Source organism: Macrotis lagotis, chromosome 4, assembly GCF_037893015.1.
Source record: "Macrotis lagotis isolate mMagLag1 chromosome 4, bilby.v1.9.chrom.fasta, whole genome shotgun sequence".
NCBI lineage: Eukaryota > Metazoa > Chordata > Mammalia > Peramelemorphia > Peramelidae > Macrotis > Macrotis lagotis.
Window position 1 is genome coordinate 78556790 of NC_133661.1, and position 27656 is coordinate 78584445.

General features: G+C 38.6%; 1 protein-coding gene and 1 pseudogene across 5 annotated transcripts in view; one reads left to right on the forward strand and one right to left on the reverse strand.

The window, feature by feature from the left end:
* The window catches only part of PIK3AP1 (phosphoinositide-3-kinase adaptor protein 1), a 130153-nt gene that overhangs the window by 46626 nt on the left and 55871 nt on the right, over positions 1–27656 (forward strand). For all 5 annotated transcript variants that reach the window (XM_074233242.1, XM_074233243.1, XM_074233241.1 and 2 more), the window contains 2 exons: positions 25044–25195; positions 26149–26293. In XM_074233242.1, coding sequence (XP_074089343.1) covers positions 25044–25195; positions 26149–26293 — 297 coding nt within the window. The remainder of the gene's footprint in view (positions 1–25043; positions 25196–26148; positions 26294–27656) is intronic.
* LOC141521097 (guanine nucleotide-binding protein G(I)/G(S)/G(O) subunit gamma-10 pseudogene) lies at positions 21610–22179 on the reverse strand (annotated as a pseudogene).

Sequence of the window (27656 nt, forward strand, 5' to 3'; positions counted from 1 at the left end):
TTTGATGTGTTAGCCATTCCTTCCAGTTTTGTGTCATCTGCAGGTTGGATGAGCATACCATCTATCCCTTTATCCGAATCACTGATAAAGGGGGTGTGTGTCCTAGAACAAGACACTGGTCCATGGCTCCCAGCCAAGCTGGGATTGAACCATTAAGGACTCTTCTTTGAGTTTGGCCATTCAAATAATTCTGAATGTATCTCATTGTATTATCCTTTAATCCACATCCATGTCATATCTATAAGAATAGCCTGAGATATCTGCCAAATATTTTCCTAATGGCTACATCAACAATCTTTGCTACATTTCCTTCACCTACTAGTTTAGTAATTATCAAAAATGGAAATAAGGTTAGTCTGACATGGGCTGTTTTTAATGAAGATATGCTAGATCTTTTTAATCAGTTTTCTTTTCTAGATAGTAATCAGTCATTAATGATGCATTTGAGAATTTTCTAAGAATTGAAGGCAAGCTTACTGGCCTATAATCTATAGATTACATTGTTTTTTAATATTAGGGTATTTGCCCTTCCCTTACTGTCCTTCCATTTTCCATGATCTTCCAGGGTCAGGATTTTTTTTTTTACTTTGTATACATAATGTAGGCCTGAGTAGCAGACAATAAATAATTAAGATTAATAATGAGTTGAGGGTAGGTGGTATTACTTTTGGGAAATTGAACAGTTCCTTTTTTTTTTTTTTAACAATAGTTGAATCAGTGTGATATGGTGGAAAGAGTCAGAGGCAGAGACCCCGGTTCAAATGCCATCTCTGACATCTACTCCCTGAGTGAGCTTGGGTAAATCATACAACCTCCAGGAGCAGCTTCATTTTCCTTATCTCGGTGTCAAGGATGTTGAGCTAGATGACTTCTAGAGTTCCTTCCAGGTCTAGATCTATGAGTTGCCAGATCCTTGGTATCTTCGGACAATTTATTTTATTTTATTTTTTTATAGGTTTTTGCAAGGCAAATGGGGTTAAGTGGCTTGCCCAAGGCCACACAGTTAGGTAATTATTAACTGTCTGAGACCAGATTCGAACCCAGGTACTCCTGACTCCAGGGCCAGTGCTTTATCCACTATGCCACCTAGCCGCCCCTCTTTGGGCAATTTCAGAAGAGCCCTGGATGCCTCCTCCCTGAGATGGTCTCTCTAGATCAGTTCACACTCACTATACTCTGAATTCTTTATATTTTCAATTTCTTGTGGTGCAATAGTATTCCTATCATTCATGTTCTATTATTGGTTTAGCTCTTTCCTAATGTATAGTCACCTGTTTAGCATATGCCACACACATGTGGGTATTCCACATGTATCTCTATATATGTGACACATATACAAATAAATGTGTATACATAAACCATATGCATGTGTATTATGGTATATGATACATACATGTATCTATCATAAGTATATATATTAAATGAATATATATTACCATTAATATATATATAAATGTTATACATATACACAGCTCATATCTATCCATCTGTCTATTTATATCCCATATAAAATTAATACAAAGTTCATTTAGGGCCATTAGAAATTGGGGATCAGGATTAGCTTCACCGAGAACATGTTATTAGAGCAGAATTTTGAAGAAAATGAGGGATTTTAAAAGACAAAAACAGGGTAAGAGTACATTCTAGGAATTGGATATAGCCTGTGGAAAGGTGCAGAGGTTATCATTTTATATGTGAGAAACAACAAGGAATTTTCCAACAAATTTGGCTGGAACAAGAGTGTAATAATGGCAATAAAAAATTTTTGGAAAGATAGGTCAAGGACAAGTTATGAAGAATTTTAAAAGCTAATCAGAGGAGCTATATTTATTTATATTTGATCTGGAGACAGGAGGAAATCATTGGAGTTTATTGAGTGGTATAGTAGTCTTCAAACTTATTTATGTCCCATTATCAGTAAAAATATTTTGAGCATATGTATGTACCTCCTATAATATATAATATGTGTGTGTGTGTGTGTGTGTGTGTGTGATATTACTATATATCCTCCACTTGTAATAACAATAATAATTCCAGGGAAAGTAACCTCCACATGTGAGTAAATACAGGAGAAGTGATGAGGGGAATCCCTCTTTTGCAAGTATCCTCATCTATCAGAAAGTCTGTAGAAGAGGAAATGGGGGAATTCTAGGTAAACATCAGCAAGACCGAAAAAAGAGACCAATGCATTGCACACAAAAGGCACTTCCCTTCCCTTCCTAGTCCAGGGGTTGACTTGGGTCTACCTCAGAGCACTAATTTTCTATTGGCTTTAGGGGATTGTTTTTACTTATTTCTTTTAGTTGAAACTTTCAAATAAACTTTGAGCCAGTAAAAGAATGTGATCCAAGCTTGTGAACTCCTAGGGAAGGAATCTACATATTCCCTCTCTTTCCACATATTCCCCACTAGAGTCTGGATGCTTCTCCTATTTCTCTCAGTTTCCCAACTTCTGTTCATTGTTCTAACATTTAGGATTAGTGGCTACTAATTTCTTTTGTCAAAAGGGGAATAGGTGACACAACTGTGGGGGTGAAGCAGGGAGAGAAAGGACAGAAGAGCCCAGTTCAAGGAATATATATAATATCCAGGGCCAGGTGTTTCTGAAGGCAGGAGCAGAAGAATGCTTTTTCAGTTTAGATTCCTTTCTCCTAAACAGAAAGAGGAAGAGATAAACCTCAGAGGAATGGTTATTAGCATGATAGCATCTTTTCCTGACTCAAAGGCAGAGAAAAAGGTAGGTGCATTAGCATAGCAAAAACTAAGATTGACTTGAGCCAGAGCAAGAGAGCAGCTTGTTCCAGTATCTTGAAAGTTGGAGCTGAGATTGAAGGAAACACTTAGGCATCTGGCATCTCCCCCATGATACAAAGCCAGATGTTACCTGATCTCTCTTTTCCTTTCAGTGTCTTTCTCTCAGAATTTTCATGCAAAATAGCCCCACAATGTCATGGTACTACAACAGTCCTGGTAGATTCTCAGACAGCATTTTCATGGCAATGTCAGGTTACATATATATGTACATATATATATGTATATCGATATATCTATCCATATCAATAGATCTAAATATCTAGCTATACAGATAGATTTATAGATATATATCGAGATATAGACATAGAGAGATATATATCTCTATCTCTAAATCTCTCTATGTCTCCATATATATCTATATATATCATACATGCATAGATGATTACTGGTACTGGAGTGGTCATTTTCTCCTCCAGCTCATTTTACATTTGAGGAAACTGAGACAAACAAGATTAAGTGACTTTCTCAGGGTCCCTTAGTGAGTATCTGAAACCAAATTTGAACTCATGATGATGAGTCTTCCTAACTCTAGGCTTGGCACTCTATCCACTGTGCCACTTTGCTGTCCAGGTGTTGCAGTGAATAGAACACCAGCCTTGGGCTCAGGAGGACCTGAGTTCAAATCTAGCCTCAGATACTCACCACTTTACTGTATGACCTTGGGTAACTGACTGCCTCATCTTGTCATCCTGATCATATCTGGCTACTGGGACCCAGATGACTCTGGAGGAAAAAGTGAGGCTGATGACTTAGCACAGTATTCCCTCACTCAAATCCAATTCATATGCATCTCATGGCATCACCTCCCTGATGTCTAGGTCTTCTTTGAGAACAAAGGCTAAACATCATCATTTACTTATAAATCATTTATATATGACTGAGTTAATAATTATATATATTATATATGCCAGTTATTTTCCCCTCTTAAGTTACTTACATTTACCTTATATGTATCATGCATATATCTATATATAGACATATCATCTCCTCCATTAGAATATAAGCTCTTTGAGGTCAGGGACTATTTCTTCCTTTTTCTTTATAGCCCCAGTGTTTAGCATAATGACTCCCATACATAGTAAGTCCTATTAAATGTTTATTGCTGATTTATTAATTGTATCATAAAACATGCACAAATAGAAATTAAATGATAAACTAAAAATGAAAGAATATTTGAAATTAAGGTTTATTGAATAGAGAAATGATGTGGTCAGATATGCAACTTAATAATATCAATTTGACAACAGTGTGGAGAAAGCAGAGGCAAGTCAGGGAAATCAATTAAGAACCAATTACTCCTGGTGAGAGGTGATGAAGACCTGAACAAGTGTGGTGGCTATATAAGAGCAGAAAATCATGGAGGCAATAATTGGCAACTATAATTGTATATGTGAAGTGAAAATTTAGGGGTGACACCACGGTAGTGAATATGGAAAAAGATGATGATGCCCTGGACAGTAAGTAGTAGGAAATTTCAGGAAGCACAGGAATGAAGATTATAATGCAGATAAGAATTTGTTCTTACTGTTTATTCTCTGAGATTCATTTTGTCCCACTGAAAATTAAAAAAAAAAGGATGGGATGGATCTTTTATTTATCAGCCACTTCCCAGGAGGCCACCATTATGAGGTGGTCTGGAAGGCAAAATGTGGGTATTTTGGAAGAAGGGTGAATTTTGCTCATAAAGCTATTGATGCAGGTTTTAGGATCATGTTTGGGGGACTAACTACCCTGAGGTACAGAGGAGAAGAAAATGGGAGCTTTTGTCACAGATACCCAGAGGTTTTGGAGGGGAGATTTTAACTGGAATTTGATGGGAATTGGGAGGAAGAAATGAGGAGGGAGAGCATTTCAAGCAGGGATGGCAGACAATGAGTAGTGGCTTGTGCAAGAAACAACCATGAGTCTGGTGTCAGAGGATCAAAGCATATATAGAATATTGGGAAAAATTAGAATGCATACGGAGGAACAGGACTCATTTGATGAATGATCTGGAAAGCATATAACATGAAAAGATGGGGAAAAACCAGGTATTTTTACCTGAAGAAAATAAAAGATTCAAGGTGAACATGATTGCTATGTTCAATTAGTAAAAGAATGTTTTGTATAAGAGGGACTGGACATATTCTGTTTCCTGGATGGGTAGAAGATTTCATGGACCCAGATTTCAGTTTTTCATAAAAAAGTAAAAATTCTCTTGTACATCTAGAACTATTCAGCAATGATGATTGACTCATGAAGTATTTTGCATGAAATAGTGAGCTCTCCATCACTGAACAAATTAAGACACTGAATAAGCATTGTTCAGAGTTACTTGAGAAGGGATTTTATACATCAGAGAAGAGATTAAATTCGATGACCTTTAAAATTCCCTTCAAATATGTAATTCATATAAAGGTGTGAGTGATAAACCTAACCTTCCCAGAAAGTGTTTATTTAAAAGAGGAGTGTGTTAGCCAAAATTAATTGCCAATTTTCAAAATGTAGTAAGAACTTTCCTGTCCCTGTTCCTGACTTGAAGAGAAGAAAGAAGAACAAGGCATAGCACCCCAATGCTCAAAGGTTGACAAACCCTACATAAAGAGGAAATAAATGATCTTTTGAGTATATATGTTGAAAAAGTACATATTTAAACTGACAATATTTCTTTTTTTAAATTAATTTTATTAAAGATATTATTTGAGTTTTACAATTTTCCCCCCATCTTGCTTCCCCCCCCAACAGAAAGCACTCTGTCAGTCTTTACTTTGTTTCCATGTTGTACCTTGATCCAAATTGGGTGTGATGAGAGAGAAATCATATCCTTAAAGAAGAAAAGAGAAGTCTAAGAGGTGACAAGATCAGACAATAAGATATCTAAAACTGACAATATTTCAATGAAGCTAGAGAAGAAAATGAGATTTGGGTCAGGGCAAAAAGAGGTAAAGGAACATGCTGAATGTTCTTTGATCTCTTTTTTTTTCATCTTCCTTTCTATCTTCCTCTCCAACTTAGAATAAATTAATGTTTAGGACAAGGGAAATAATTTTAATTCACTGATTCCCTTCTTCTCTCCTCCTTCCCTACTCCCATTACCTTAGACCTGGAGAGAGGCAAATTAAAGGGTACATTATACTACTTTAAAACTGAAACTAAAAATTGCTGAGGCAGACTAATAAGAATTTATAGTTGTCAGTTTAGTTAAGGCATTAATTATTAAACAAAAATCAATATTTTTAGCCTGTTTTTAACCTAGTTTAGCAGGGTAAGTCAAGGTCATTCATTTGACTCTTGTGAGTTTATATGAGCTACTAGGTGGGTGAGGGAAGCTGGGGAAATAGGTTTGGAGAATATAATAAGCAAAATAGAAGTACAGTGCTAAGTCTGAAGGCCTGTTTTTCAATGTTTTCTAGACATTCACTGAAATATTAGAGCATGGGCAAGAAGAGAGCTAAGATTCTCAAGAAGAGGTGAGAACTGGGAGATATAGATAGTTGAGAATTAAGATATGCACACTGAAGGTTTGGGTGCCTACAGCTATTAGAACAGGTCAAGGTTGGAGAAGCCAGAGCAAGGCTAAAGGGCTTCAGGAAGCAAATATGGGAAGCCAAAGACTAGGGATTCTACAGTTAGCCTTGATCAGAAAGAAATCAGAAGTTAAATGATCCAATAATTCAGCAAAAACTTAGAATTGAATAACCTTGAAAAGGAAATGGTGTGGAGTAGAGAAAATTTATTATGCTTAGAATTTGGATACTATAGGTAAAAACAATAGCAACAAAAATATGCAGTTAGGGGAGAGAGAGGATGATTTGTGAATGACACACTCATTCAGAATGCTATGGAAAGTATTAAAAAGAAGACCCTTCTGTTAGGTATAGGAGAGTATGTATATAAATGTGTGTTCATGTATGCACAGAGACTAGGACTGAATCAAGATGCATTGTATCTTAAGCTTAAAAATACAAATAATATACAAGGGAAATCATAGAGGGAAAGTAAAACTCAATAATTATAATTTTGAATATAAATATATTAAACTCACCTTAAAAAGAGAGCAGTATATTGGATTAGAAAGCAATTTATTGCCTATAGAAACACACCTAAAATGCAGGGACAAATACATATTTAAAGTGAGAGACTGAAATAAAACTTAATTTTATCAGGAAAAATGATAGTTGCAATTCTGATTTCAGATGAGGAAGAAGTCAAAATAGACAATATCAAGAAATAAATAGGAAAAACCACATAAATGTCATAGAAAACATTGTATATCTGTGTGTACACACACACACACACACACACACACACACACACACACACACACACACACACACAAAACCAAAGACTAAAAAACAAACCAAGCAACAATATATAAATAGTAAGGCATTAATAGTAGATATTTTACTGTTCTTCTTTTGGACCTTGACAATCTAACAGAAATATAAAGAAGGAAATTGAAGACAACAGAAATTTGAAAAAAAATGGGTTTTGATAATTTTTTGAGACTTGAAAAGCCATTTGAAATTTATCTTTTACAGGTTTAACAAAATAATAATAATAATCAGTAAAGGAAATATGAACAAAAGATACAGACTTAATAAATTCTTTGAATGTCTTCTTTAAATTTTTTAAGTTTTCTAAATAATGAATATGTTGAATGGACTTAGAATCATAGAACCTGACTTCAAATCTCAGTTCTGCTATTTCTGATCAGAAATTGACCTCTGTATGCTTCAGTTTCCTTATCTCTAAAATGAAAGAACTGAGCTATAAGACTTCTAAAGTGCCTTCCACTTTTAATTCTATGATTCTGCTACTTCTAAAATCCCTTCAAGATTTAAAAAAAAACAAAAACCACAATCAATTTTGATCCTATGGTAGGTGTACATTTTGAATTGATTATATATAACTTTCTGCCTATGAGCTCCTATATAACAGAACAACCAAATAATCATAGTAATTTTTACATTTTTGAAAAAAATCACTCTATTAAAATACTTCTTTAGGGGAAAGGGATTTAGCCTATTGGAGTCCAAACTTATTTATCAGGTTTCTCTATTTGTAACTATAATTTGGCTGAGCTACAGAACACCAGAAGCAGAGGTACATTTCTGTGGTCCCTTGTTCCTGTAATTGCTATTTCCTGATAGAGAGAGATGAGCAATATTGTACTCCGTCATAGGCAAGTCACTTAGCTCTGTTTCCTAATCTGTAAAATGAGGATGTTGGGCTGGATAATCCGTGGGGTTTCTTTTAGACCTAAAATTTGCTGATGTAGAAGCAGAGATCATAGAATTGGAGTTGAAAAGGACTTCAGGGGTCATTTAGTCCAAGTCTCAAGGAAACCAAGGTCTGAAAAAAGCTAAGAGCCTGGCCCAAAGCCACATGCTGTTAAGTAGTAAGTAGCAAAGACAGGATTTGTATTCATGTCCTCTGACTATATATATATATATATATATATATATATATATATATATATATATATATAACTTATATAACTTGCTTTCAGGTTCATTATGAAGCAGCTGATCAAATAGAGCTTCAGAAAATTCCTTTAATTTCAAGTGGTTTCAGACAATCAGAAATCCAAGGTTTATAACTACAGCAAATTCTCAGGTGAAGGACATCTCTCCTGCCTTCTTCCTGTTGGCTTGGAGGTATTTTACCAACATGTCAAGTGGTCTCAGTGTTCTGTGTTGCTGGGCAGTCTGTAGGAAATACCCTTCTGGCCATATTATGAAACCCATCTGCTAGTTTCTCACAAATGAGTGAGAATAGCAAAGTAAAACCTCCCTGGAAATAGAAAGTGAAGCTAACTCACCATGCTTCACATCATAAATGTGCTCAAATGCAGAAATGGAAGTGATGGACCCAAGTGGGGAAAAATGGAACAATTCAAATAATTCCTTGTGTTATATAACCAATGGGTGAAAATAAATGGAAGGAGGTTTTGACATGATGGGCTTGAGTTTATTTCCACAATTCTGTTTTAAAATGTTTAATAAAAAAAGGACTAAACCACAAAAATCCTACTTCTTCTCAAACAAGTAAATTGATACATTGGTCAACTTTTAGATTTGGATGCATCCCATCTATCAAGAAGTCAGAGACTCCCATTTTAAGAGACTTGTTCTGAATTACCAGTTAGGTGGCTGCATTTTGCTATTTGTACCCTATTTACATAAAAAGAGGAAACACATTTTTAAGTGTCGGAAAGAGATGAAGAAAGAGGAAGCTGTTTATAGGAGCTGTGGTATCTCCTGTTTGGCTAGCAACACTGGGGTTTCCTGAAAGATGAAACAGGGGTCTAATGGGCCCCCTTTCCCCCAAGTACACTGCTCTGAAAGCTTATTTATTTCCCATGAATTGTAAGAACTGATACTGGTGTCTGTGAGTGCTGATTAAAGAGCAGCCCTAGCAAAGAGAGTCCAACTCAGTTCAATTAAGTCCAATTTGATACAGGCTCTACTGGCTAAGTACTGAGATACAATGACAAAAATGAACCAGACCCTGTCCTCAGGGAGCTTTCACTCTACCAGAGAGATAGTTTGTACACAGATTTGTAAAGGCCACATAATATGAGGAGAAAGAAACAGTAACAGTCAGGAATATCTAGAAAAGATAAATGTTTCTGTAGGACCTAGGATCTATGTTGAGCCTGGAAGGAAACTAAGGATGAACCTTTGAGATGCTAAAAAAGAAAGAAAAGGATCATAGATTTAGAGCTAGAGAAGACTTAAGAGTCATCTAGGTCAGGTTCCACATTGACTGGGTGGGGAAGGTGAGGCCAATTAAAATGAAGCCAATGGGCCAGGGCATGCCATTTGGACCATACATGTGTTGTTTAGTACAAGACAGAAAGCTAGGAAAAGGGTGGAGTGAAGTTATTTTGTTGAAGTGGAGGGCAGCAAGCGTAGGGGCTTCTGCCATGAAGAGGAAACATCCAGGAGGTTATTTTGACTGAGACATGTGTCATATGAGGGTGGAGCAGGAGTGTAACATTGTCAGACCTATGCTTTAGGCGTTGGGATTTGACATCTGTTTAGATAAAGGGGAAGAAAGGGGAAGGAGTGGAGAGGGAGACAATGAATTAGGAGGCTCTAGCAGTAGTCCAGGCAAGAGGTGATGAGAACTTGAACCGAGGTGCCATGATGGTAGAATCAATAGAACCTGGCAAATGACTGGCTGTGAGGGTGTTGAAGGAAAATGAAGAGCTGAGGATGATGATGGTGTTCCGATCCTGCTTAACTGAAAGAATTTGAAGGGACCTCAAGTTCATCCTATGATGAAGAATAAACAGAGCCAGTATATAGTGCAGAGAAGCTGTCAAAGTTCAGCCTCTAAAAGAAGGCTTTTGTCCATAGGCTAGGAAAGGTCAGGAGCCCCCCCTCCTCCAACCTTGGCTTAACTTGTTGATAAATGGGGCAGAGAAGGAGAAATATTCCTTCTTTCAGTAATCAGGGATGAATTTTTTTTTTGGGGGGGCAGGGAATTCTATTTCCGTTGACTGCAAAGTAGATAAGTGAGGGGGATGGCAGAGTGAAAAAAAAAACCCAAGGTGTCACCTCCTGTTTCTAATGTTATTTAAAAATATTTGTCAAGTTCCTTTAGAGCTACCAGGTGAAGCAGCTAGCTCAGCTCTTGGAGATCTGATCACTGGGCCTTCTTGGCATTTACCCCTTGCCCCCTTTTTTTTTGTTCTGGACCTCAGTCCTCTTATGGTCTTTGTGGCTTCAGGCAGCAGGGAAGGCAAGTCCTTCCTCATGTGCTCCTGGGACAGCAGTAGTTTGGTAACTCAAGACTTTAAGAATAAACCGATGAGTAGGAGCACCACAGAGCAACCTCAGAGGCTACAGAAAAGAGATTGTCTGGTACAGACTGGAATCTGAAAGGTGAGTAGGGGCTAAGGGAACGAGGTCTATGAGGTCTGCAGACCTGAAGGACTACACCAAGTTGTCTTTGGAGGAGTGAGATACAAGAACACATTTGGGGATTGAGTGGGATGAGAACCAGACGTTCAAGGTAGTTGGCTTGTGAATCAGCACATGGGGAAACTTCAGTTCCAGTTATGATTTTTTCATTCCCTCCTTTTTTGGTCTAATCTGTGGCTCTTCTCCAGTTTATCAGTCATGTTGGCACCATGAAATGGTGATATTATCCTCTACCTTCTGACTCTAATACCTGTGAATATCTGATATTTAGGATTTCCTGAGTTACCACTATACTTCCCCCCCCCCATCAAAAAGATGGATTCTATGTCTAAAAATCAAGGGTCATAATGTATAATTCACAATGCAGTGGACAGAAAAAACCTCAGAGGTCAGAGATAACATTCATCCTTTGTGTAGCTTTACAGGTTTCTAACAACACTTGTTTTTTGTGTACTCAAGTACAAAGAAAATGATTTTCTCTTTGCAAGCTGCAGTTTGGTTACTTTGTGTAGAATCCAGGATATAACCATAGTAGGAAATGTAGGTAAAATGTTAATATACAAATGTATTTTCCCTCTTTTAGAAGTCAGTGGGATGAATGTAATTTTTTCCAGTTATATACATTAATTACAGTGCTATTTTTCTTGACTTTGGCCATTTACATTTACATTCACATGTCTTTGCAGTAACAAGATTATAAAAAGATACCTACTTGTCATATAACCTATTGTTTGAGGCGCTTGCATTGTCTAATTAAAGTAGTTGTTTTGATTTTGTTTTTTGTTTTTTCTGGAAAAACTAGGTATTTATTGAGGGAAGAGGATAAGCTTAGCATGCCTTTTTCACACTATGTTTTCTAAGGAGGAAGGGAAAGGATTGAAGCTAAACCATGTAGCTTGAAAAAAATTTTCAGATCCAAAAAAGAGAAAGAATAGGGAAGGAAGATTTGTGGGTGATTACTGAAATGAGAGTTAGGTAAGATATGTGCCCAGAAGCCAAAGAGTTATGGAAACTGAATTGTACCATCCTGAATTGTACCTTCAGGTATTTGTTTCTACAATGAAGACTCATAAAATTTGATTCTATAAGTTATGTACTATGTGACTGTGAGCTGTTATCAGCAACATATTGAAAAAAATTAGTTCTGGTGGAATGGAAAGGTGGATATTGGTTCAATTCCAATCTCTGACATTTTGAAACCTGGGAAAAGTATTTAATACCTCTTAGCTTCAGTTTTGTTATCTAAAAAATGGTAGTAATAATAATATCATTCTTCACCAGGGGATTGTGAGGACTGAATGAAATAATGTTTGCAAAGTGTTTTCCAATCCTTTAAGTGCCATAGAAATGTCATTATTAGTGTTAACATTTGTAAACTATGAATTTCTAGTAATAACTTTTGTTCTTATTGTTTGCTTTCTCAAGTAGACTAAGTATCTTTCTTTTTCTTCCCTTCTTTCTTCTTTCCTTCTTTCCTCCCTTCCTTTTTTTCTTTCCTTCTTTTCTTTTTCTTCCTCTTCTTCTTCCACCCCTTTCCCTTCTTCCTCTTCCTCCATTAATGGTCTTTAACAAATTCTTCCTTCAATTTAATGCTTTCAAGGTAAGCTCATTTCCATGATCCTGGTAAAACTCTAAGGCAAATACTATATAATATAAATGCATGTTCAGAGGAAAATGAAATGACTAAATCAGAAAATAAATCAGGAGGAGGAAAGAATTACAGTGGGACTTATGGAAGCAGCCCACTCTCCTCCTACCCTCATATACCTTTTCATTTGTCTTTTCTTTATTACCACTGATGAAAATCAGATCTTGTCTTGCTATTCTCCTTTGCTACTTACTACCCTATAATTATAACCTTAAGCTCAAGTCACTTCCCACTCTCTTCTCTCCAGTTTTTTTTATTTGTAAAAGGTGTTAGTATAGATGATCATCAAGATTCCTAAGTTCCTAAGACCACATATAGAAGGAAGGAAGGAGAGAAAGGTTAGGATGAGGGAGAGATGTGGCAGATGAGAAGTAAGTGGTTGCAGAGAAATTTCAAACAGTGATGTTCTCAAAGAAGGGAGGTGATGTCTTGATAAACACATGAATTGGATTTGAGTGAGGGGGTACTGTGCCAAGTCACCAGCCTCACTTTCTCCTCCAGAATCATCTGAGTCCAGTGGCCAGATATGAATCAGGACAACTGGAGATGGTTCTGGATGTGAGGCAATCAGGGTGAAGTGACTTACCCAAGGTCACATAGTGTCTGAGGTCAGATTTGAATTTATGTTCTCCTGATTCCAGGGCTAGTGCTCTAATTACTGAGCCATCTAGTTGTCTTCCAAGCAGTAATAAGGAAAGTAAAGCTCAAGATAATCTGTATTTGAAAGCAGTCCTTTTTCTTTTCTTCTCTTCCCCTGAAGGAAAAGAATCCTATCTCTAGGCCTTAGAATCTTAGATGATCCCTCCCTGATTCATAACTTCTGTTATGTGACAAGAAATTTAACTTCTCAGTCTCAATTTTCACATCAAGAGGAGGGGTGAATGATGTTTGCACAACTTGCCTTTACAGGGTGGTTGTGTGAGCTCTGTGTCTTGTCAACTTTAAAGCATTCTGTCTCTGTGACTGTCCCTAACAAGTTATCATTCAGGCCCTTTATCTGAAAACCCCTTGGGCAATGTGGTATATTGAACGAAGAAGAATGAATGATCAAAGTGATGTGCTGATAGAGTATAAGCGCCTTGAAGCGGTTTTTTTTTTGTTCTTGTAGTTCCAGTATCTGCCAAATAGATGGAGAGGGCTTAAACCTTGATTGCCCAGGGGCTCCTGGAAGTGTAAGGGTGGGAATTATGCAAAACATATTTTGGTGTGGATGTCTAAGAGAGCCAGGTATAGTATGTGCAGTCATCAGTAAAATTAAGAATCTGAGATTTTCAAACTTGTTCTAAGGAGAACAGGGCTACTGGAAGTTAGAACAGGCATAAGTGAAGGAACCATTAAGGGCCATGGAATTGAGGCATATAGGGAAAAGTAAGCCAGGAAAGCAAGAGGAAGGAGAGTCAATGTAAGATACTGGCAAATGACTGTCCTGGAAGGTACATTTGATCCTGAGAAGAGGGTCTAACTGGGACAGATTTAAATACGTATTTAAATATTTATACATCCATGCACATATGTTTGGTTGTTGTCTTTCATTCTTCTTTTTTTTTTGGCATGGCAGTGGGGTTAAGTGACTTGCCCAAGGTCACATAGCTAGGTAATTATTAAGTGTCTGAAACTGGATTTGAACTCAGGTCCTCCTGACTCCAGGGCTAGTGTTCTATCCACCTCATCATCTAGCTGCCTCTGTCCTTCATTCTTAAAGAGGACCAATATGAAATCACTATATCCAAGACAAGATATTGTGTGCCCAATTATGGTTGATCAGATCAATGTGAGCTCAGCTTGGGCATAAAGAGTCCACATGAACTTTTGGGGTAGATTGTCTAAATTTGCACATATGTGTTTCTTTAGAGCTACTTCAATTCTGCTTGAACACAGGCCTTCTCTGAGGAGGGCACGCTGTGGTGGGGAGTCTCCCATGTCAGCCAATCAATTCCAAGTTCTTCAGAGAGATCTTAAGTCTTTCCCTGTATCACTTCTTCTGCCCACCATGAGCACTTGCCTTATGTGAGTTCTCCTTAAATGAATCTTCTAGGCAAATGCAAGTTAGGCATTTGAGAAGACTGGCCAGTCTATCAGAGTTGTACTCTCTGCAGTAGAGTTTGAATGCATGGCAGTTCAGCTTAAGATAGGACCTCCGGATCTGGTACCTTATCTTACCAGGTGATCTTCAGAAGCTTCCTAAGACAGTTCAACTGGAAGTGATTCAATTTTTTGCTATGATGCTGGGATACTCTCCACGTTCCCCAGGCATATCAAAATGAGGTTGGCACAGTGACTGACTCAGCAGACCTTCAGTTTGGCTGGCAGTCTAATATACATTATTCTTCCCTCTCACACTAACCTCATCATCTTTGTGTATGTATCTTTTATTATAACCAATGGTTCTACATATAGGTGGGGTGGTGCTGGCTGATGGAGTACCTGTATTTTCTTGGTGTTAATTGTTGGACCAAAATGAGAACAAGCAGCAGAGAATCGAATCCATACTTTGTTGCATCTCAGTCTCAGAGACTGCATTGAATGCACAATCAATAAACACATACACATGCACATATATATTCACATATGTGTAGTTCACATTTATGCATGCATACAAGGTGTGTGTGTGTGTGTGTGTGTGTGTGTGTGTGTGTGTTCTTGGGCAATCCTGATCCCTTAGGGCAGGGACGGCAGAGGGAAGAGCATACATATAAGTCTTGTGAAATCATTTGGTCTGGCGCTGCCACAGCAACCACATTTAAGACCTGAAATTCAATAAATCAAACTTTTTTAGGAGTGAATTTATTAAATGATCAAATATACAGCAGGATAATTTTTAAGTTGATAATTTTGAACAACCTGCATAAAATTGGTGTTATAAATATCCAAATGACCACTGGAAGAAAAAAAAAGATTAAATAGCTGACACCTGGTTGAAAGGGAAGAAGAAACTAGGAAACCAAGAAACCAAGAAACCAAGGCTTCCAAAGGAAGCCTCATTGACCAACTTGGATGAGTAATAAAAGATGATGCTGGAAAAGACAAGATATTGAGGATTTTCCCTGACCCTCTAAACCCACTTAGTTTAGATTTTATATGTAGACAGTTGGCAACTACCATGGGTTTTTGGACAAAGATGTAGCAGTAAATGCATTATTTTTGGAATAATGGTTCTAGGCAAGATAAAAAAGCCATTGAAGAGGCTGGAACAATAATTTTTGACCTAAAAGACTTTACAATCTAGTAGGGGAGATGAGAGTGGAAACAAGGTGGTGCAGTGGATAGTGTCCAACCTGAAGTTAGGAAAATCTGAATTCAAATCTGGTCTCAGACTCTTACAGACTCTGTGACCCTGAGCAACTCACTTAACCCTGTTTGCCTCAGTTTCATCATCTGTAAAATGAGCTAGAGAAGAAATACCAAATCCCTTCACTATCTTTACCAAGAAAACTGCAAATGTGGCAACAAAGAGTCAGACATGATTGAACATAAGATGTATGTAAACTCAACATACAATGCGTTTATTAAGTATTTATTGTATGTGTCAGATTCTGTGTTAAGTGCTGAGAATATAAACAAAGAGAAGGCCCAAGAGCTCGAAATAGCATAGGAAGATAGTATATTAAAGGGAATGGAAAGGGGTGGGGAAGGGTGAAGATAAGTGGGCACGGTCCATAGAGTCAGCGGCTGAACCCAGAGAGGATTGAAGGAGCTGGCCTGGGTCCTTTCCTTAAATTAGGGTTCCTAGAGGAGCTTCACTGGTTCTAAAATCCCTTTTTATCAAATAGAGGTTGGGAAAGTCCTGCATATTTATTACGTTGCAAATCATGAACTTCCTCATAGAATTTAGCCTTCATGTGAGCACATTTCACCTGAAGCTATTTTAAAATATCAAATCTTTTTTCTCCTTTGGGTAAATTGTCAGTGCAGCCTGGAGGTATAGGAGATGCATTTTCCAGGGTTTTCCCTGGAGTTGCCATTACTGGTGGATTTCAAATCCCCTGATAGATGAGTTCTTTAGCAGTTTTAGCAGTTTTTGAGAAGCTGAATCCTTCTGAGTTACTACCACCTGCCATCTGGGGTGACTTTATCCACCTTTATCCCCACTTCTCCCGCGGCAGCTGTGGTTCCATTAGTCTTGGCTCCCTTTACACTCCCACTTACACCCCCGTCATTGGTTTGTGAAACTCCTTGGTATGGAAACACTTTCCCCTGTTTATAACTTATAGTCATAGAGGCAGGGATATACTGGAGCCTGTTCCTCTACCAGAGCTAATTGTTGAATTTTCACTGTGAACAGTTAACATCTTGGAAATCAACAAGAACTTGTTTTGTTGAATATTTAAACTTAAAAAAGTGATGAAGAGAATATTAGCAATGGAAATAAAATCTTCCCCCTTAGAGAACTGGTTATTAAATTTTCATTTATTCCTTGGAAATTAGCAAATGCTGCAAATTGGGGCTTGTCTATTGTTTTGTTGATTGTCTATATTCAAGAAAGTGATGAAGGGGCAGCTGGGTGGCACAGTGGATGGAGTACCTATCCTGGAGTCAGGAGGACCTGAGTTCAAATTTCACCTCAGACACTTAATAATATCCTAGCTATGTGACCTTGGGCAAGTCACTTAACCCCATTGCCTTGAAAAAAACCAAAAAAAGGAAAGTGATGGAGAAAATATTAAAAATGGAAATAAAAGTTTTCTCAGAAAAGTTCTCAGAAAGCCAGTTGTTAAAACATTTACCAGCTCACTCTTGCTTAGAAAGTTGCTTGTGACCCTGAAAAGTGAAGTAAATTCTCTCTAGACACATGTTTAATAATCTAAGCCCAGGTTTTAGTCTAGTAGTCTAAGCCCAGACTAAGCCTGGAAAAAGTATAATATATAATGGAGAGCTTTGATGACAGATATGGTGCCTATTCTCAAGGAACTTGCCATATGTTTTTGCATAACTCATTCCTTGTATTTTGTATTATAGCTACTTTGTATTTATTTATTAATTTTACATTTATGCTCCGTGTCCTTTTTGCTTCTCCCATTAGAATGGAGCAGTTTTATTTTTACTTGTATCGCTAGCGCTCAAAAGAGTACTTTGCCTGTAGTAGTTCTTCAATACATTTGTGGATCAGTGGATTCTTATAACTAGAATCAACAAAGGCATGAATTAAATAGTAAGAAACTTGCTATCCTCAGGGGCAGATGGAAACTTGGATAGCCATAGGATGGTATAAAGGGGAAATATCCTTATTGGTTTGTGAGGAGGGTAAGACCTCCCCTAGGTCCCTGTTAATGCTGAGATCCTATGATCACAGATACTCTTCATGCCGGGGTCAGTCCATTTGTTTCTTGCCGTCCTTGAGGTCTTTTCCTTCATTCCATAGTGAATACCATTTGCCCCCTACCTGCATCATTTCCTCTAATAGATGCTCTGTTTCTGAAGGTCCAGAGGCTGTTTTTCTGTTTCACAGCTGGCCCCCATGATCCCAAGACCATCTGTGTTCAACTGCTTTTCCTCCCCAGTGGAACTTTATCAAGGAAGGGGAAGAGCCAGGGCACTAATGTGCAAAATGGAGCCATTCCCGACCTCAAGATTGCTTGACCTCCTTTGGAGGTGGATTACATTTAGCCACTTTGGAGCTTTTACAATGGGCTTTTAAGGGGCCCAGTAGCAATTATGGTTTACCGCTGTTTGAAGCACTGACCTTCATCATATTTTGTTTTTTAAAAAAAAATACATCTCAACTCCAGCCTGTGGCTTTTAAGTATCTAAATCCCAGAAAGCCCATGCTTATTTGGCAAAGCATTCAAAAAAAAGCCCAGTGCTCTGGATTGCCTTAGGGAACTTTTTATTTGGAAAATGGAGGCATTCCTGGGCCCATTAAATGGGTTAAATAAACAGGGCAATTTCTGCGATGTTAGAGCCAGTTTTGAAATTGAGTAGACCACTGGGTTTTTCTGCCAAGTCTCTGTCTTCACTGGAAACTAGCAAAAGGGGAGGAATTCATATCCTACTGTTCACCTTTCACCCAAAATGAGGAGGTAAGTGGGTAAGAAAATCAAGTCTGTCTACCACAGTAAACAACCTCATAGGGCTCAAAGCCTTGTAAAAATGAGCTTTCCTTTTTCAGAGCACATAAAGACTCTCATGGAATCATTTTTTTTTCTGATTTGTTTAACATTATTTCTGGGTGTGTCCTATTCCTCTTATTTAATGGTAGCTCTGAGAGAATGGATCTGAGTGTTTTTTATCTGTATATCTCTTTGAGCACCTGCTCCTGGGTTTTGTACAGAAGAGGTGACTAATGCACATCTAGTGAATTGTAAGAAAACTTGACTTCTGTTTCTAGACAAATTAACATACAATCTGGGGATAGAGAGAAGGCAAAAAAACTCAAAAAACCCCCAGAAAAACAACAGCAAAAAATTGCCCGCTTTCAAGGACTTCACAATTTAATGGCGGAAAACCAGCAGACAACTATGTTTAAACTAAGGAAGGGAAAGGAAATAAGCTCTTAAAATAGTGCCTACTATGTGCTAAGTGCTTTACAGATATCTCATTTTGATTCTCATAACAGCCTTGGGAGAGTAGATGCTATTATTAATTCCCATTTTATTACTGAAGACAGAGGTGAAGTGACTTGTCCAGGGTCATGCAGATAGTTTCTGAGGCCAGAACTGAACTTAGGTCTTCCTGACCTGAGACCCAGTGCTCTCTTCACTGTGTCACCTAGTTGCTTATGTATGTTTGTGTATAGACAGACACTCAGACAAATAGATTTTTGGTTGTTTTTTTTTTTTTTAGGTTTTTGCAAGGCAAATGGGGTTAAGTGGTTTGCCCAAGGCCACACAGCTAGGTAATTATTAAATGTCTGAGACTGGATTTGAACCTAGGTACTACTGACTCCAGGGCTGGTGCTCTATCCACTGGGCCACCTAGCTACCCCACTCAAACAAATAGAAAGATAGATGGATAGACACATAGGTGTGTATATGTGCATATATGTATATATATATACACATATATATACATACACACATATAAGACAAATTGGAAATGATTTTAGAGGGAACACACAAGTACTAAGGGGGGGGACTAGGACAGCTTCTTATAGCTGGGATCTGAAAGTCAGGGAAACCATAAGATGGAAGTGAAGGAGAGGATTCCAGTCATGAATGGTGGCCAGTGAAAATTCACCTAGCCTGAGGATGGACTGTGATATGAAATGAACTGCAACGAGGCTAGTGTCATCAGGATGCTGATCTGGTCCAGACAAGTCAGAGGTTCAACTTTGTCTGCACTGAACCCTGAGACATTGTCTTTGGCCTCACTGTCTAGAATCTATTACCTGCTTCTATTCTTCTTAAGGCTAAAAAGGATTTTCTACGGTCACTTGAACTGTTTACTTCCTTCTGTTTCCATGGAACACTTGGACTTTGGATTCTGCTGGCTGCTTCCCACCATGACACCATATCTGCACTGATGACTGGCCATTCCCTATTGCCCTAACCCAACTTCCAGTCTTGGCCCCTGTATCTGCCCCATCCCATTGTCACCCAGGTTCCCAGCACTCACAACAGCAACTCCTCATAAAGCTGCCTTTGTGTACATTAGAATTGTTTTTTGGAAGCAATTTACTTCCCCAAATGCAAAGCACCTATTGAAGTACTTAACAAAACAGTCAAAGTTCATACCGTCTCATGGATTTTCTTTCTCTGATTTATCATTCAGTATCCCTGGAAGAATGTCTTCTTTGTATTATTTGATGCTCTTCCCCCTCCCCCCCCTCCTGCCACTTAGTGGCACAAGCAATTTAATTGTGACTGATATGTATCAATAGAGGATGTTATTACCCTGGAAGTTCCCCATGCTGATGAAATCATAGGTCCAAACTTCTCGCCCTCTATCTCCTACTCCCCTGTGTATATCCAATTATATATTGAATATGTTATATGCAGTTTATCCTGTATACACTACACCAAGAGTTTCTTAACCTTTCGTGAGCCTTGGACCTCTTTGAAGCTCATAGACCTCTTCTCAGAAAAATGATTTTTTTTTTAGATTTTTCAAGGCAATGGGGTTAAGTGGTTAGGTTTTTTTGCAAGGCAATGGGGTTAAGTGGCTTGCCCAAGGCCACACAGCTAGGTAATTATTGTCTGAGGTCAGATTTGAACCCAGGTACTCCTGACTCCAAGGCTGGTGCTCTATTCACTGCGCTACCTAGCTGCCCCTCAGAAAATGTTTAAAATAAAATAAGATGCAAGGGATTACAAAGGAAACCAATGTACTGAAGTATAGTTTTCAAAATAGTTTTTAAAAAAACAAGCTCATAGGCCCCAAGTGAGAAAGTCCTGCCCAATATAATATATTTTAGGACCACATGTAGGCCTGATAGCATGAAGATCTGAGTTCAAATTATTGGCTTTTATGACTTTGGACAAATCACTTAATCCTGTTTGCCTCAGTTTCTTCATCTGTAAAATGAGCTGGAGAAGGAATTGGCAGACCTTTCCAGGATCACTACCAAGAAAACCCCAACTGGGGACATAAAGACACAAGTGAAAGGGCAGAACAACAACATATAGTATATTTCAGATACACTGGATTCAGTGACTGTTTGACCGTATCCCATTGTGACAAATCCCATGATAACACCATGACCAGATCTCAATCTGTAGACACATTGCCTCTGTTGATTCTAAATTCACTTTTAAATGTGTAGTTTAATTGAATTTTTGACATTGACAAAAAACATTGTGTTAGTGTTTACTTCCAGTTAGCAAGCAGCTCCTCTCGAGGTGGAGATTCCAATGCCTCTTGCCTCTCCCATTCTAATCTGTCCTGCAGATTGCTAGCAGATTAATCTTTCTAAACCATTGCTTTCATGTCATTTCTGTTCGAAGACTGGACACCAGTCCTCTACTGTGGATCCCCACCCCGTGGCTTTCCCCTTTCCTTTCCAATCTTTTTTCTTTTTTTCTAAATGAAGCAATTTAATATGACAATATTGGTCTTTCAAAACAACCTACTTAAGAAATACCTCACATGTTTAGTGTTAAAAATAAAATATTTTATCTTCTACTTTAGAAAAATCAAGACAAGCTTGATTAGTAAAGCCAGTAATCTGCACTTGAGTGTGTTCCCTTAAAAAATGCAAATTCTAAAGGAAAAATACTTAAAAATATTTAGGCACAACAACTTATAATGAAAATAATTTTTTGGTAAAAGAAAATGTTTTTCTTTGCTAAATGTTGTCACTTAAGTAAAAACCAGCTATTCAAAATATTGAATCAGTCATAACTGAGTTATGAGAGGTGGGTAGTTTTGTTGGCAGAAGAATGGTATGTGTGTCTTTTAAAGTTTATAACATTTTACAAGAATTACCTCCCAAAAAGCAAGTTAATTATTACATGTGGGTCTTTTTCCTTTATGTATCTAGAAATTTCCATTCATTCCCGAAAGTTTGGCTGTAGGAGCTGGCAATAGAAAGGACTCAAATATCTAAAAATTGTTTGGCCACACACAAAAAATTGTTTTAAGACTCAGAAACAGCTGTTAATCACTGCCTTCTTGAAGGTAATGCTCCTCAGTGAACTTCTTCCCTGTCATCAGAGTAAAATACAAGGGGGCTCACGGAAGGGGTTGCTCCCCACAGGGACTCCCACCAGAACAGCATCTTTCCAGGCATTCTACATACAATACTGCTGGAGTTCTGCAGCAGCCTGAGACACCTTGATCCTCTCCACCCCGGCCTCCAATTTCAGCTGCTCTACCAGGCATTGCATGGTGCTAAGGTTAGAGCTGGAAGACATGCTAGTGGCTCAATCCTCCCAGGGACTGCAAAATGGGCCCCTTTTCAATCTTTCCTTTTGCTAATACATACCCTCTATTCTAGTCAAGCCAGTCTTCCCATTGCCCATTAAACACACTCATCATGTTCTCTTGCCTCTCTACCTTTATTTATGTATATAGAATCTTAGAATTAGGAAGGATCTTGTATGGCAATTATACTAAGCTGTACTTGAACAGGAAGTCAGTCTTTATACAATACAGAGTGACCTTAGGAAGTACACAGAGCCATAACTAGGATGGGGTGCCTACACCCTCCACTGCTCCAGGTACCTACATCCAGGAGAGGGCTGCCTGAGCCTTGTTATCCCCGTGGGATTGGGGCTCTGGTGGCTCCCAAGAGAGGGATCAGGATGAAGAACGTACCTGACTGGTGGAGGTTGGAAAAAGGGCAGGTCCCATCCTTTCCTTGATGAACTAAATTGTGCCACTTCCCCACCTTACTGAGGAGCAAGAACAATCTTTTTCCTGATACAACTGGGCCAGTGGTCCAGGTTCTCATATAAAATACCTTCCTTCTAATGTTATATCTAATTTATCTGGTATGTAACTTGTTTATATATACATATGTTAGATCTATATACATTATGATATGTGTGAATGTTATATATATATATATATATATATATGTATGTATTACATATGGATGTATTCCATATTATCTCCCTCATTAGACTGTGAGATCCTTAAAGTCAGGGACTGTTTGTTTTTGCTGTTCTTTGCATCTAGCATTTGTCAGTAGGTGTTTGTTGATTTTTAACCTGCAGCTTGGTGGTGCAGTAGATAGAGCCCCTGGAATCAGGAGGACCTGAGTTCAGATACGATCTCAGATACTTACTAGCCGGGTGACCTTGAGCAAGTCACCTAACCCTGATTGCCTGGCATCCAAAGCATCTCCTGTCCTGAGCCATATCTGACCACTGGACCCAACTGACTCTGAGGAGAAAATGAGGCTGGGGCCCTAGGACAACATCCCCTCCCCATCACTTAAATTCTGTTCACTTTTCTGTGTCATGCCATCACCACCCTGGTGTCGGGGTCTCCTTCAAGAATGAAGGACAAGGGGGCGGCTAGGTGGTGCAGTGGATAGAACACCAGCCCTGGAGTCAGGAGTACCTGAGTTCAAATCCGGTCTCAGACACTTAATAATTACCTAGCTGTGTGGCCTTGGGCAAGCCACTTAACCCCATTGCCTTGCAAAAAAACCTAAAAAAAATGAAGGACAAGCATTGCCATCAACATTCCACCCCATATTCTTATACCTTCTTTAAGACCTAGATCTGTCTTAATACCTTTTGACTTTTGAGTTAAACCCCATCGCATCCATATATCCTTTCCTAAGTAGCTTTACCTTATAGTGTTGTATGTCAGATCAACAGTCTCTCATGTCAGATCTGTTCCAAACTTCTCTGTACCCCATAGTTCTCTATCCCATATCTTATTTGGGGGCATTTCACAGTATACTATAGCATTTGCAAAGTATGTTAAACAACCTTGTACTTAATTTTATAGTGTGTTGTGATATATCGGGAACAGCTGGTAATCAAGGGGACCAGATGTAAGTATCCATGGAACATAGGGCCTGAGGACAATGTTGTAATCAGAAGCCAGGCAAGCAATGGGGGAGAAAGAGTATCTGAGCATCTGAAGTGAGAACCGGAGGTCTGGAGAACCAGCATCCCTATAAGTAGCCATGGGGAGATATACAGGGGTGCCGGGGCAGGGGTTGTTGTTGGTGACCCTATAGGTGTAAACAGCAACCAAGAGAAGCCCAGGGGCTGAAGGAATGGGAGCCAGATGAAGAGCCAGATGTGAATCCCAGAAGAGAGAACAAGTCTGGAGGTGGAAAGTCTGTGCAGAGTTGCAATGGCAGAGTGGGATATATAACTACCTGGGCCAATAGCAACCAAGAGAAACTCAGAACTGAAGGAGGAGAGCAAGAGGAAGAGAATGGGGGCTTGCCACCAGAGGCTGGGAGACCAGTCCTGATCCTGAGACTCTTTAGGGTTCCAAGTTTAGCAAACCTTATTTGCCTTTCCCAAATGGGTTTAATTTGGAAACCAGCGTTTGATAACTTCAGAAAACAGCTGGTGCCATGTATGTATTTCTCTGGTTCAGTCTTCTCTCTGGCATACCTACTTGTCAGATTCTTTGTTGTCTATTATGGTTCATATAAGTTCCTTGTAAATGAGAACTGATTCATTGCTTGTCTTTGAGTGGCAGCCAAGGTGGCCAGGTTGGACGGTAGAGAGAGCTCCAGAGTCAGACTGGCCTAGCAGTGTAACTTGGAGCAAATCCCTTAACCTCTGGTTTCCTCAACTGTCAAATCACAGTTGCAATGAGGAACAGATGAGATAATGTTTGTAAAAGTGCTTGGCACAGGGCCTAACATATTAAAAAATGCCTATTTCCTTCCTTCCCTTGTACCTAGCTTAGGCCTCAAACCTAGCACATGTTTAATAAAAGTTTGATTGCTTGTTTGATCAGTGTAGGAGCCAGCTCTTTGCAAAGGGGCATAGAGGAAGCAATTAAGAAGCACATTGGTGGACACTTGGCAGGTTCAGTCTGTAGCTTGTTCTCCAGACCCATCTGACCTTTCTCCTTGCTAACTGCCTTTCCTGGAAGATGATATAGCTTTGTAGTATGCCCCTTTCTTCTTTTATACACCCCCTCAAATCCTTTTTCCACATTTTCAGATTTACTTACTTTGTCTTTTATTTGTTGAGTGGTTTCTCATTTGGTAATGTATGGGGCTTTCATGGGGAAGAAAAGTGGGAAGGAACATGAGCTCTGTGTTTCTCCTTCCTCTTGTTCTTCTGATGAACTGCTAAACTTTGCCACAGATTCTGGCTGTGATTCCATCACAGACACTGAGACAGAAGACGAGAAGACTCTTTTTTACTGCCGACATATCTCCTCTCCTCAGAAGATCCGGCCCCTGGAGACCACGCCAGGGAACCTGATGGTGGTACAGCCAGACCGAATTCGTTGTGGGGTAGGTGCCTTATCATACTCTGATTAAAGATTCTCAGGAAATCACATTTTCTCCTTAGCTAACCTTTTCTAGAGTCTTCATTCCATATGACTTTGAGAAAGTTAGTGGTAGAATGCTTTCTCCTCTCCTTTCTACCTCCTGGCCTCCTTTGAGACCCAGCTCAAATTTCACTTTCTGCTAGAGATATTTCAGATGGATGGATGGATGGATGGATGGATGACAGATAGTTGGAGGGACAGTTAGATAAATAAGGTATAATGTACATAGTTGTTTGTATGTTGCTTCCTCCATTAGAATGCAAGTTTCTTGAGGGCAGGCACCATGTTTTTGTCTGCTTTTATGTTCCCAGTGCCTAGCATGTAATGTGTAATAGATGATTGCTATTGATTAAATAATAAGATATGACTATGCCAGAAGCAAGGCTGCAGTCTCAATTCCATCCAGCAGTCACTTACACAGGAGCAGAACACTTTAGTAGCAGAAATAATCCATATTTGCCCTACCCTCCTCATGACCAAGGAACAAAGGAAGAACTTTATGGATAAAGGTATACAATAAGCTAAGCAATAGTTGTGGTTAGATCTGAAAAATCTGCCTTATTTGGGCAGCAAGATGTTCATAATCTCAGAGGGCTGATTACCTAGCAATAAGACATGAATAAAATGTTGGTATATTTTGATGGAAAGACCCAGAGAACAAGGTATTCTCCTTGAGGGTTCTTAAGATTTAGGTCTTGTTGAAGATGTTCTTGTTTCCTGGTATTACAGAAAAAGGATGAATTCCCAAGTGAGAATGAACTTCCCCACAGCCAGTAACAGTAATCAGGACTAGAATCTAGGAGGGCTGCTGTGTAGGGCCAACTTCAGGTGGAGGCATCAGCACCACCTTCTGAACAGTTTTCTAATTGAAAAATGGATAAGGAAAAATGGTACATTCATTTGTTTTTCCCTTAGGCAAACACAACACTTTACATTATTGTGAAATGCAAGCTGGATAGCCAAGTGAAGACAGAAGCTGAATTCTCTGCGGAGAACACCCCTTCAGTACGTGTGGTTGCCACGCTGGAAAATGAATACACAATTTGTGTAACAGCCCCCAGTAAGTGGATCTTCCTGAACCAACTGAGACTAATGTTCAGGAAGCAGGATTCCACTCTCTTTCTTTTCCCTTCCTTCAGCAGCTTAGGTACCCTGTGGCTAATGTTCTAGTCGGCTGATTATTGTTATTGATAATAAGAACTAAACACACCGTATACATTGTTTGAGAGTTTACCGGTCAAGACAGTCCATCTCCAATCTTTGCCTTTGTGAGGCTATGCCTCCTAATACACTTCCTCCTCCTTCATCTCTGTCTCAGAATCCCCAGTGTTATCCAAACTCAGCCCAAGGGTTGGTTCCTCTACCGGGTGTTTTCTGGGATTTCCTATACTTCTAGCCACCCTCCTTCTAATCTTCTGTATTCATTTTTGTATCTATTTAGAATTTATTTTATATAGGGTGTCCCAAAAGTCTTAGGGCAATTGAACTGCATGCACATCTAGACAGAGAAGAGTTTTAAATGCCAAACAGATGAGTTTATATTTTATTTTAGAGAAGATTGGGGACCCTGGAACTGTCTGGAGTACTAGAATAACCAGACCTGTTTTTTTTTTAATTTTAAAATTTTTTGTTTTATTTTTTCAGACCTGTTTTTTAGAAATATCACTTTGGTTATATTTGTATATATTAGTCTTATTCTTTTCCCCTTAATAGAAGGTAATCTCCTTGGGGGAAAGAAAATGATTTGTTTTTAATCATTGTATCCTTGGCATAGTTCCCTAGCATAATAAATGTATTTTATAAATACTTATTGAATTAAATGATGAATCAAGAAATAAATAAATGAGTCAAAGAGTTGGTTAAGCCTCACAATAGCCTAATGAAGTTATAATATTCATAACATGTTTAGAGATCCCTTTAAGCTTTACAAAGTGTTTTCTATATAACCTTGTAAAAGAGCTAGTGCCCATAGTATCATCCTGATTTTATAAATGAGTAAATTGAGGCCCAGTGAATTTATATGATGGAGATATTCAGGTAAGGATCAGCTGAAATTTAAACCTGGATTTTCTAATGCCAGAACCAGAAGTTTTTCCACTTCTTCTCAGGTCAGGAATTGTGATCCTCATTTTAAATGGGAGGAAAGTGAGACTTAACAAGATTAAATGATCTGACCTAGGGAATGACCCAAAAGACGGAGTAGGTACCAATCAGACTCCTAATTATGGGTTCCTTTGCACTTTGGTATCTTACAAGAAAAGGAAATTCAGGTCTCCAAATAAATAGATTTAGAAATGACCTCATCTTGGTTGGGGGAAGGAGAAACCTCACAGGTTTTAAAAATCTCTATCTTTGGATTGTAGTATTAGAATCCCATCTAGTGGTGTATTGATAAATGTTTAATGTTTTGTCCTTCATTTTTT